The 13,229-nt window shown below is 45.8% G+C and overlaps 1 protein-coding gene across 1 annotated transcript; it reads right to left on the bottom strand.

Annotated features, from left to right (window-relative positions):
• Window positions 1-2,946: 2,946 nt before the first annotated feature.
• Window positions 2,947-3,431, bottom strand: LOC308605015 (2-iminobutanoate/2-iminopropanoate deaminase-like; the record flags this gene model as incomplete). The annotated part of the gene is made up of 1 exon (XM_081214684.1): window positions 2,947-3,431. Exon 1 carries the CDS (start codon window positions 3,382-3,384, stop codon window positions 2,947-2,949), a length of 438 nt encoding a protein of 145 aa, XP_081070810.1. The 5' UTR covers window positions 3,385-3,431.
• Between the last annotated feature and the right edge of the window lie 9,798 nt (window positions 3,432-13,229).

Genomic DNA, 13,229 nt, shown 5'->3' with positions numbered 1-13,229 from the left:
GTAAGAGATACAGCTCCACCACAAACCTAATCCATCAGCTTCAACGTGCCTGATGTGGTAATACTTTCTAGAGCAGGTGACCACGGACCCTGGTGTGTGGTTTGTGGCTACTGAGTTAGCAAATGCATCCTCCACCCCGATCAAAACAGAGGATCTGAAGCAGCTAACGCCACAGGGGATGACCATTACTCATGGAAGCCTCATCCCAGGGCTGGGTTAATTCTTCTGCTTTCTGTCACAGTAAAGTCTGAAAGGACTTAGGCCATCTGAACATTTGCAGAAGATCACACTGGTCCAGGACATTGTTGAAACCGTGTTAATCCAATTGGGTGAGCAAAGAATGACCAGTACTTTGAAGGTCTTGGTCAGAATCATGTGCTCCCAAAGGTAAGGGAACAACTCTTCAAAGATACAGGGGCCAGCACGTCGATAAAGTTTTTAGGAGTCCGGTAGTCTGTGGCAAGGGAGAACATTTCCTCCAAAGTAAAGGACCAACTAGTGTACTTTGAACTTCCTGACACCAGGAGAGAAACATGGCCTTGGAGGCTGCCGTGCATTGAGGGGGCAGCATATCCCTCTCTCGGAAACACTGCTGTGGCCCATTCATCAGGTTTCAGCATGATCCTAGCAGCCCTGCCATTTCCCTACCCTGACTCCCTTAGGGGTTTTCTTAGAGCACAATTCCCTGTAACTCATGTGCACCGAGATCCCTGTCTCAAACTCTGCTTCTAGGAAACTGAACCGAAGAAAAGTTCATAAAAGGGATGAGGTAGTCATGGACGAGGGAGCAGGGCTGGCTGTTATGTGATGGCTAAGGAGTACAAGATGAAAACAAACCATAATTAAGTGTGATCGGCCTCAAGCACCCTAACTGGATGTAGGTCCCAGACAGAGGCTGCCCCCTGGGCCTGGGTAAGGGCTGCCTCACGGTGAGTGAACAAGAACGAAAACCTGGCTCCACTCCCTTCTCACTGGCCTAGCATCTCCCCATGGTTCCCATGTCCCATTTCTCCAGACATATTTGGAGAAAATATTTTGACAAGAGGCGCTACAAGCAAGCCCCCCAAACCCACTAAGAACGTGGCTGACTTGGATTCCTTCTTTGGATTCCATGCAGGCATGATGGTAGCTACACAGGAAATCCTTCCTGAATTTCATTTTATTAAAAAAGTAAATCTGTACCAAGCACTGTGATAGTCGCAATCTTCATTCCTAACATTACATTTTTAAAGGTATGTTACAAATTGTATGGCACTGTGTAATAATTCTTTTCATGTCATTATTTCATTCAACAAATATGATTGATGGATCTAAAGATTATCATACTAAGTGAAGTAAGCCAGACAGAGAAAGATAAGTATCATATGATATCACTTATATGTGGAATGTAAAAAAAAAAAATACAAATGAACTTATTTCCAAAACAAAAAGAGATTCAGACATAGAAAACAAACTTACGGTTACCAAAAGGGAGAGGGGGCTGGAGGGAGGGATAAATTAGTAGGTTGGGATTAACATATGTAGACTACTATATATAAAATAGATAACCAACAAGGACCTACTGTATAATAGCATAGGGAACTATACTCTATATTTTGTAATAAACTATAAGGGAAAAGAATCTGAAAAAGAATATATATATATAAAATATATACATAATATATATATTTTATATATATATAAAACGGAATTGCTATGCTGTACACTGAAACTAACATGATATTGTAAATCAACTATACTTCAATTAAAACATAAATTTAAAATTTTTTTGATTTTAAAAAATTTAAAAAAAACCACAAATATGATTGAATGCTTACTATATACCAGGCATTATTCCAGGCTAAGCTAATAGTGACTCTGGGATTTTTTTCAACACATCATTTACCTATATAGATTCAAATGCCAGAGAACTGAAACATATAGACCAGGACTTATTACATACTCATTATAGGTTCCCTTTGTTTGTGTTTTCTGGTGTTTTGAGATGTGGTCCTCTTTCATTCTTTGGATTATAAGCTTCTAAGTGATGCAAACTATGTGACTGTTCTTTTAAAGAATCTTTCATCAATGTCTGGCAGTGTTCTCCCACAGGGGGTGACTGAGTGACATCCTCCCCACAGCTGAGCACAAGCCCACAAAAATACAAGTTCATTAGTCCACAAACAACTGTAATTAGTTTCAGGAAGCTTGGAAAGCAAGACCCCCGAACTGTGTCAGTGTAGGAGTCCTGGCTGGGTGTTGTTACTTCACTTCAATTCTGACAGCATGAGAGACAGACCAGGACTTTGTCTCCTTTTCTCAGTGTACTGCTAATGAATTTTGCAGGACAGCAACTGTAAGACAATCCAAAAGACATTATAGTTTGGAAACATGACAAGGCAGTGTTCTCCCAACATAATGAATATATTAATGAATTCTGAGAAAAAGAGTTATATTCTGGTCTTTTTTTTTAATCTGCATGCTATTTTATTTCCATTAGAAAAATATTATCTTTATAAAATTTGGTCAGTTTCTTCTCCTTTACCTCTACCATTCAAACTTAACTGCTTTAATTTTACTCAAGTAAAAGCAGAATCATGTATCTGACACGAGAACTAAATATTTCACACCATTAAATTAATAGGGTTTAATTGAATTAGGTGTGCTCTTCAGTATTTCTCAGGAATAGTAACTCATCTTTCCTACATGTTATTTCCCTTTACTTTTATTTTTCTGAGTAACTATGTAATGCGTGTCTCTTTCCCCACATCCAGTAATATGAGTGTTATAGAGGTGTAATTTATAACATCAGTAACTAGATTCATCATTAATCTTCAATTCACGTTCAATTCCCCTTATTATATGGTATTTCCAAAATAACTTCAGATATTTCAGTCAACCTTACACTTCCCAACAAAGATTGTAAAAATTAAGATGTTAATTTAAAAACATTATTAAAATTCCAGACTAAATAACACTGGGCCCACTCAGAGCAATGCTGTCACAAGAGGTCCTTCCTTGGACAGCTACTGCTTCAGTCTCAACACTTTGCCCTCCTTTGGGCAAAGCAGCAAACTGAGCAGCTCTTGCAGGAAAACTACTCTGGAAATATTGCTTGTAGATGTCATTGACAGTATCGAAGTCATTTATGTCAGCCAGCAAAACAGTTGTTTCTACCACATTCGTGAAGTCACAGCCTGCTGCTTTCAGAATTTCACCCATGTTTGTGAGAGCTTGTTTAGTCTCTTCTGCCACCCCTCCTGGCACAAGCTGTCCACTTGCAGGATCCACGGCTAGCTGTCCTGGAATGTAAATGGTCCCGTCGACTAACACAGCCTGACTGTAGGGACCAATAGCCGCTGGGGCTTTCGCGGTGCTGATCACCTTTGTGATCAAAGGCGACATGGCTAATCCTTTTCCCTTGCCGCCCCTTGGAGACAACTACCCCGTATACTGCTCCTACTCGCGTCTCACGGGTGTGTTCTGGTCTTCTTAAAATTGCCATTTAAGCAAAACAAGTAGCATCCCCGGAAGGGTTTGTTAAGGGACAGTACAGCATAGCCTAGTGAACCGATGATAAATATGGATTTTAGGCATTCTAATTAATAATCTTGGCCCTGCCATGCATAAACGCTATGGATTTTCTTAATAAGGCAACACTCAGCCTGATTCTCTACGTGCCCTTGGAGCAAGGACACCCCACCTTTTCATCGGCATCATTTGCAGTGCCTCTGCTCCCAGCCAACGCCTCTTGCAGTTCAAAACATCTTTCCAGGTTCAATGTCAATGCATCTTACAAACCCACTGTTTGTCCAACGCATCAATTGATTTGACTCATAAGCCACTCTTGACCCTCTTGTACATCCCCCTCCTACAAATAATTTGGGCCTCATGCTTCCTTACTCTTCCTTCCTTCCAGCAGTTTCTCTTTATTAAAAAAAAAAAAAGATTATTGTCAAAACAACCTTTGGTTTCTCCTTTCTGTCAGTAAAAGGAAACAATGATTGAAACAGCTGTGCCCAGGAGCACACAGCCATCCAGAATGTAACAGTGTCTATGAGATGTTAATAGCATAATTTACACATCATCACCGTTATGAGAAAAAGAAGGGATGGATAAATAAATGCAAATGGCACTTTGTGATGGCAGTTCCACTAGGACAGATGGCTGGGGGCAAGACAACAGCCTTGGGCAAGATATCTACAGTGAGACACAAAATATGAACCTGTCTTTTCAGTTCAGATGGAGACAAAAGTCGAAAACATGCCCATCAAAACTCATACACTAACAGAGTCAATCTCAAATTCTACTCAGAAGTGATAATCTGATATAAGTCATTCACAGACCATGTGTCATAGGGCATTTCCCTCATTTTTAGCCCAATTTGCAATGCCTGCAAAGGTGGCTTAATTATTTCTCAGTTTGAAGATAAAATTATGTGTAGTAGGAAAGTCAAAATTGACTTGATTATTGTAAGCTATGAACGTGGCTTTTAGCTGTCTTGATAGCTAGGAAGCCAAAATAAAGAATTAAATCCAAGCTCTGCGTGTGTAGACAGAAGCCGGACTTTGGATCCTAGAGAACCCAGTTTAGTCTGAGTATTCTTTCCGTTTGGGGAGATGGCAAAGGACTCTTCTGTTTAGAAAGCGCAGTGCGCTGCATTTTATCAAATGGCACCTCATGTACCCACAAAATGAATCAGGGAAACCGTAAAAGATAAAGAGAAGAGGACAAAGCCAGCCTTCCGCATCGCATCTTGATTCTTCCACTGTTGAGATCTGCAGCTCCCCAGGAGCCTGGCACCGGCGGACTGAATGCCAACCCTGGGCATACGCTGGGGTTGAGAGCAGGCCCGGGAGGTGCTGTAGCCCCCTCATCCTGGTTGCTGCCCAACTACGGGGTGATTTCCTGTAGGCTGGTAGAGCTGGGGACAACCCACCTTGGCTCTAGGGCAGGGGCTGTGCTGGGGCCTCAGAGCCACACAGCTGTGCTTTCACAGGGCAGCACGACAAAGTTCTGAGCTCCAGCAAACGGTGCACGGGGTGAAAAGCTGCCACCACCGTATATGCGCTGTATTTCCATCTTTTTTTTATTTTTTAAATTGAAGTATAGTTGATTTACAATGTTGTGTTAATTTCTGCTGTACAGCAAAGTGTATCAGTTATACATATACATATATCCACTCTTTTTTAGATTCTTTTCCATTGTGGTTTATCACAGGATATGGAATATAGTTCCCTGTGCTATACAGTAGGACCTTGTTGTTTATCCGTTCTATATCTCATAGTTTGCACCTGCTAATCCCAACCTCCCAGTCCGTCCCTCCCCCTCCCCCTTGGCAACCACAGGTCTGTTCTCTATGTCCATGAGTCTGTTTCTGTTTTGTAAATATGTTCATTTGTGTCATATCTTAGATTCCACATATAAGTGATACCATGTGGTATTTGTCTTTCTCTTTCTGACTTACTTCACTTAGTATGATAATCTCTAGTTGCATCCATGTTCCTGTAAATGGCATTATTTCATTCTTTTTTATGGCTGAGTAGTACTCCATTGTATATAGGTACCACATCTTCTTTTTCCATACATCCGTCGATGGACATTTAGGTTGTTTCCAAGCCTTGGCTATTATGAATAGTGCTGCTACGAACATAGGGGTTATGTGCTCTATTTCTAGGTGGAACAGGCTAACGGAGTTTCTAGTTTTTATAATGACAGCTGTAAATATCGCTAAGAGGATTTTTAAATGCTAACTGCCACTGATAGGATCTCAGTTCCTTAGATTGTGGAAGGTACCACATCAGTCTCAGCAAAATGGCATCACCGTCCACCCAGCTAAGCACCTGGAAGCCAAGCTCTCCCTAAACGCCTTTCCTAAGCACCCCATACCTCACAGCCAATCCTTCACCCACTCCTACTGGTTTACCTTTCCCAGTATGGGAAGATACAAGGAAAGGTTTGATCAGAAAGCTACAATAATCATGTCTTTCTCCCAGAGGGTGAGAACCTTTCTCCTCTTCTGGCAAACAAGAAAATGTCTCACTTCAGTTCACGTCCGGATGAGATGGTGGTGTAGGTGCTGGTGATTCTGTCACTGATTGACTTGACACATGGCCGCTCCATCCTGCCGTTCATCTGCCCCTAAGCTGGGGTGACAGGACAAACGGCCACCAGTGGAGGGAGGGCTCCAGTAATGCCAGGCAATAGGACACCTGCACTAAAGACTTCAGTGCTGGGGAACACCGGGGTCCCTGCCCAGTGTGGGTGTGATGAGGCAGGGGGTTAAAGGAATTCTCTAGCCCTCTTTTCTGATGGGAAGAGCAAGACCAGTCAAGAAGGCTTCTGGAAGGAAGCAACTGGGACCTTCTTGGCTGTGTCTGCCATCTCTACACTCCCTACCCCCTCTCTGCCTGGGCATTTGGGCAACAAGGGTGGGCAACTCAGTGATCTGTGGGTGTGGGGTGCCCAGCACCCAGGGCTGCTCCAAGCATCGCTCCTCAGAGAACAGGGACAGGCTGAAAGAGTTACTCACGGCGCCACTGGGACAATGCAACCAGAAATGATCTGGTCAGACCATAAAAGAACATGTGCTGGGAGAGTATTTTGGTAGAATCACCCTGTATTTCTTACAAATGGTGACACATGTTCAGCCTGCCTTACGATACTCCTGATACTTTATCTCACGCTCACCCACTGGAGCCCGGACGTCAGGGTCACTCTTGTTCCCTGAGGGACCCTGGGGGCCCAACAGTATGACTGGCACACCAGAGACCCAGAAGAAAAATGAAATGAATGGATGAATCTAACTGGGATTGGAATTAAAATCTGGTCCCAGCACTAGTGTTATAAACTGATATGGTGGTTTCCCCTAATCGTATTTTGAAAACTGTAGTTAGATGTTTTCAGGTCACCAGTACTATGAGCAGCAGCTGTGGTGTGTTTTCAGCTGGGAATAACTGTCTCACGTGAAGTGGATTAAATTAAGGCAGTCTGGACACAGGAGTGGGGTGGGGACACTGCTGGCTGGGGCTGCCATGTCTGAATGATTTCCAGGCTGTGCTTGTGGCGGCACTGGCTGTCTGCAGTGTGTGGCCCGGAGTGATGCCGGCAGCTGTGGCTGCACAGGTCTCATGTATCCAAGCTGTTGTCAGGACCAAAGATAAGAGAAACAAACCACACAGAATATGAGCCTCAGCGATCACGAGTAGCAGAGGCTCTTGTTTCAGTCCTGTTGCTCTCCAGGGGCCCAGACTGCTAAAGGATGTGGGAATTCAAAATGTAGTTTGGGCCGAGCCCTTCTCCTGGACTGTCTGGATTCCCACCCTACGTGCTGAAAGAACATCCAGAGCATGAACACACATGCTTCTGCATCTGAAGCTATTTTCTTCTGGACAGAACATAACAGATCAGACCCTGGACTACAGAAAGCTGGTCTTTTTATTGAGTGGGAGCATAAATCCTGACTATATCAGAAATTTCGGATAATATCAAGAGTCCAGTGAACACAGGATCCCCACTGGACTTGGATAAGTAAATGGAATGAACCCATCATAACTTTGTTTCATTATAAAAAAGTCTCTTCCAACGGAAGAGAAGATTATCCTTTTGGCCGTGATATTTCCCCTTGCTGTCTTCCTCTCACAAAATATATTCATTCAAAGAGGATGTTTTATAAATACACACAGATATTTTTTTCTCCCTTTCTTTGGGGATTCTGCTGTGGTGCACTGAAAAAGGATAAATCAGCTTAAAAGAATTTTTCAAAACGCAATCCCACTCCAGGTTTAATTATAGACAATATAGGTCAACTTATTTTAAATAGGCCCCAAAGTGGTTGTCCATGAACTACTTTGTATGTTTCACATGAGTCAGTTTCCCAATTACTGAAAAAAGTGGACAGTCAGAAGTTAGACAAATGCCTCCTCCCTGTAAATAGCCTGTGGACGGGTTCCCTGGACAGTAATAAGCAGATGGAACTAGAAGATGCTGATGTTATGGTCACTGGGTCTCCTTTCCTAGCACATCAGGAGGGCGAGTCCACACCCTCGGCCACCCTCTCCTATGCTCCCGTGTGTACACTTTCTGATGGGCTCTGAAATCACAGGGGCTGGTTCCCACCCCCAAAGGAGGTGAGGGGAGATGGCAGGCCTGGTGTGGCAGGAACACAAAGCCCAGAGCCTGCGAAGAGACATCCTCCCTGCCCCAACACGTGTTTTTATCCAAATCAGAAGACATTTTTCCAGGTGAACCAAAATTCGAGAAGAGTCATTTACTCCGTTTCTGCCTTGGCTCTCCAGTGCAGGGCCCCCAGGTTTGATTACAGGTCACCCCAGCTGCCCCCAATAGTTGATATTAGGAGTGGAAATAGACATCATTTCCTTGAGGCCCTCACATCTATTTTAAAATATCATTTTCACTAAGCTGGCTATTAGATACTGCCTAAAGCTTTGCATGAGGGTGGGAAAGAAACACACATATATACACGCGCACGCGCACACACACTCAATTTTCATGTCATTTGAACTTGGGTTTGCCGTTTGCCATGACTGATCTGTCTTGTAACAAGACCAGAAGCCACTGAAATAGAAAGTCACAATTCCAAGAATACAAGTCTCATCTTCAAATACATCTCTGTGTTAAGCGGCTGGACGCCGTGACCCAGTGGCTTGGGTATATGCTGCGATCTTCAGTCGGCCTCCCACCTCGCTCCCGCTGCCCCTGTCCCAGCACAGAACTGTGTTTATTCTCTCTTCTCCTGCTCACGTCAGTGTATCACTATCTTCCCTCCCACCTGTCCCTCAGCCTGCCAGGTGTGTCCCATGTGAGTATCAGTTTTTCCAGGAAGCCTCTGCACTCACTTCCAGCACACCCCGAGCTCTGCTCATCAGTCACGCACTGACTTATAAGTTCTCATTGTGTCACGTGGTCATCTGATCTCACAGACGAGGCCAACTCCGGAAGGAAAGGCACTATGTTTTACACCAAAGAAGAATCTCTTTGGACCCAGACCGTGAAGGCCCCCAGGAGACGCTCTGCCACTGCCTCTTAAAAGTCAGACAACACGTACCAGCTACTGGCGTCAAGAGCACCAGTTCTATTTAGCCTACTGGAGATCTTCAGTGGACATCTCAAAGGACCTCAAACTCTTCATGTCTGAGAACTCAGTCCATGAACCTCCGTGGAGCCCACCCATCACATCTTCCATCTCAGTGAGTGGTACCCCATTCATGTGGTTCCCCAGCCAGAGACCTTGACCTCAGCCCTGGCGGCTACCTTTTCCTCACCCCTTCTTCCAACACATCACCACTCTTACCTGACTGACCTCCTAAACATCTCTCCCACCACCATGGACATCTCTCCATCTCCACATCCATCATGCTGGTCCAAGCCACCACCACCCACGCCCGTGTGGACCACAGCCTTAGCTTCCCATTTGGTCTCCCTGCCCGTCTGTTCTGGAAACGTGAGTCTGCTCAGATCACCCTCCACATAGGGTCTTCCTTTTGCTCCTCCGTAAGGAGCGGGCTCCCCATCACTGTTTAGGAGGCCCTGCAAGGTCGGGCCTGTCAACCAGCTCCCCAGCCTACGGCTCTATCGGCGCCCCCTCAATTATTTCAAGTAATTTCAAGTATTTCAAGGGGACACGCACGTCCCCTCCCCTCTGCAGTGATTTTCCACACAGGCCCCTCTCCCCGCCACACCTGCTGCCATCGTGTCCCCTGACCTCTCCACCTCTTTCTTCCATCTCAGAGCCTGCACCCTGGAGCTCCCGGATGAGGTTGCACCCTCCAATACCGTTCTTTCTATTTAAAAGACTTGCTCAGGGCTTCCCTGGTGGCGCAGTGGTTGAGAATCTGCCTGCCAATGCAGGGGACATGGGTTCGAGCCCTGTTCTGGGAAGATCCCACATGCCATGGAGCAACTGGGCCCGTGAGCCACAGCTACTGAGCCTGTGCGTCTGGAGCCTGTGCTCTGCAGCAAGAGAGACCGCGATAGTGAGAGGCCCGCGTACCGCGATGAAGAGTGGCCCCCGCTCGCCGCAACTAGAGAAAGCCCTCGCACAGAAACGAAGACCCAACACAGCCAAAATAAATAAATAAATAAATAATCTAAAAAAAAAAAAGACTTGCTCAATCCCTCCACCAAACTCCACGAGGGCACAGACCACATCTGCTTTGCCCTCTGTCGTATTCCCAGTCCCGAGCACAGTTTCTGGTCCAGAGCAGGCACTGGACTTGGGGATTATTTTCTGATTACACAGTCATCATCACCAAGTGGTAGCATCTCCAAACCACTTTCGTGGACACTAGCTCGGTTCACCCTCAGAACGGTCTCCTTCTACAGATGAGGAAAGTGAAACAGACAGAGGGTCTGTGGACTTTCCAGACCACAGTGCTGACAAGGATCGGACTGGATCCGTTTTCTGATGCCGAGTTCTGTGCTTTCTCTACGTTGTGTTTTCTCACTTTATTGTACTAAGTATGAATGTAGTGATGAAGTCTGAAGGACCCTGCCCTTGGGTCAGACTCCAGCCTGGCTCTGCATCACGTGTGTGACTTCAGGCAAAGTGACCCTTCTCTCTAGGTCCCAACAGTGCCCACACACAGGGCTGTGGAGAGAATTAAATGGGACAAGGGGTGGTGAGCCCCTGCCAAGGGCTTGGTACGCAGTAAGATACATAAATGTTAGCTGATAACAAGGAGGGATAAGCAGTCTTACTTCCAGTACCTCTACGTAATTCCCCTACGCTAGCAGGTTATTTTCTACGCTGTAACTACGCTAAATGCCATAAGCACTACAGCTTCTGATTATATAGCATCAAACCCTTTTGCTTCATTGTGTTAGGAATTTTAGCCCTTCTTTGCTTGCTACAGATGCAAACTTTCTCCTCACTCTGGCTAGTCTACTTTATATGCCCCAGAGCTTCCCCTCTCTTCCTCAACTCCGGGACCACCTGCATCTGGGCAGAAGCCCAGAAATCTGCCCCTTTACGCCCCCAGCTATAGACTCCCAGGGGCAGGAAGGATTCTAGCCAGCCACAGATTCTAATTTGGGTTGTTCTACCTCTTTCTTCCTTGGCTATGCCCAATCCTCCTAAAATTAGCGTAGATTTTCCTAGAAGGGAATGCAAAAGCAGGCGGTCACGGCTATTCCCAGGCAGGCATTTGCTCTGTGGCAGCCTAAGATGACCTGCTTCTGCTGTGCTGAGAAGAGTACTCTGTGCATCCATCTCGGGTGCATTCCTTCTTCTAGCAGAACAACTTAACTACTGCAAACAGAGGTTAATGACTGAGACTACCAACACGGGACGGCCCACTGGCTACGCCAAATCCACCCCACGGAGAAACGAGTGGGGTGGGGGAAGCCCCCTTTCTCCTGGGAACTCCCCACTTTAAACCCTGTTATCTTTAAAGCAAGCGCTAATATGTGTTACTTGAAATAACAATACAAACTCATGGAGTACTGATGAGTTCATGGTCTGAGACTGTTCTCCAGGGTCAGCTGAGATTCACAGCTGCCCAATGTCAGGACTGATGTTGGCCACTCTGATGCCGGCACGACTGTGTCCCCTAAGTCTCTCTATGTCCCCAGCTATGGGATAGGGGGACCCTGGGATCTGAACGACTGGTTACCCTTGTGTTTCTCCCTGTTGTGAGAGGCTTGTGAAACACCAGGGAAATAGGACAGGTTGAGAGTCAGATGCCTTCAAATCCTGGCTGTGCTGTGCAGCCTTTGCGACTTAGCCTCTCTGAGCTCCAGCGTTCCATCTGAAAAAAGAGACTGTCTCATGTATAGTCTCTGGGTGGTTGTTATAGCCCCAGGGGGCGTCATCTGGCGGCTAGAACATATTACCAGGTCAGAACACACGACTTCCACCATTCCTCTCTATTTTCAGTTATAACCATTCTTTAAAGGTATGTTATATATATGAACTTCAAAAATTCAAGTATTCCCAAGTATAGTTTTCTTCTTCTCTGACTGCCCGTAATCTCTACCTCAAGCCTCTGATTCTCCTCAGTTTGGGGAAAGGTAGTCTAGTTGCTTTTAGGTGAAAGTTAAATCGCATAATTTCTTAATTTAGATCGACAGAAATCAGCCACTTCCCAGTTCGAAGCCCCCGTCTCCTGGGTTTTCTTCTCTCCTATGCCACTCCGGCTTGATTCCAAGTGGGTCCTGGCGTGGGCAGGGGCAGGTGGCCTCTGTTTCTCCTTCCATCGTGCTCCTGGGCTGGCAGCCTTTGAGCCGTGACTCATCTGGAAGGATTCCGTGTGTCGCCTTCCACGTCACACCCACCGCTGTGTATAACCATGCCTTAAGGTCTGTGATCCCTGGCTCCGTGCTCACAGCGTCCTCACTGTGGCCTCTGGTTGCCATGTCCACGCCCACCCACTGTTCCGCCCCGTGCTGGTGGTGCTCTCCACCCTCGGAAGCCCTCGGGAGTCTTATTCTGCGCTCCCCGCTCTCCACCCGCCCCTGCTGTCACCCTCAATCCACGGCAGCTCGAGGGAGGTCAGGGAGGTCTGTCACCACCAGAAGTCCAAGTGAGACGAACAAAGCAAAGCTCCCCATCACCCCGGGATCCCCCAAATTATGGGGGTTCCCCTGGGTTTTAGTCTCTCCTCTTGGACTTCTCCTGAGGCAGGTGCAAACCAGACTAAGATTGCATCTTGAGATTCTTCTGGAACACTCTTCCCCCTTCCCAGCTTGGATAATTTCCCTCTAATTGAGGAAGAATGGGAGGCTAGAGATTAACAGCTGCCCAGATTAACTGCCCTTTTCAAATCTTCTGGCTCTCAAGGCTTTTCAGGGTGAAGCTGAGAATCTGAGCCCTTGTTGAACTACGAGGCTGTACTGTTTCGAGTGGTACCTCGTCAGAGGCCAACCACGTTAGAGGCTGGGCCAGAGCACATCGATGAATGCTTTGAAGATGACTCACCACAAACTGACACTTTACACACTGTCCTGCTATAGATGTAACTTATTCCCATGAAGAAGTGAGAACCTGTCTCACCAAACACTAAATCTATTTGCCTTTCCTACAAGCTTCAAAAGAATAAGACCCGAAGGATAATGAGAAAATGACCATATGGATTGTGACTTTTTCTTTTCAAAAAAATTTACTTAAAAAATTAAAAAATAGTAACATTGGCTGTGTTGTGTGTGTGGGGGAGACTTTTTTGTGTACGGTTCTGTGAATTTAAAAACGTGTATAGATTTATGTAACTACCACCACAAGCAGAACACAGAAC

This window comes from Mesoplodon bidens (genome assembly GCF_964165515.1).
Source record: "Mesoplodon bidens genome assembly, chromosome: 17".
Lineage (NCBI taxonomy): Eukaryota > Metazoa > Chordata > Mammalia > Artiodactyla > Ziphiidae > Mesoplodon > Mesoplodon bidens.
Note: the sequence above shows the minus strand (reverse complement) of the source record. Positions and strands in the feature narration are given on the sequence as shown.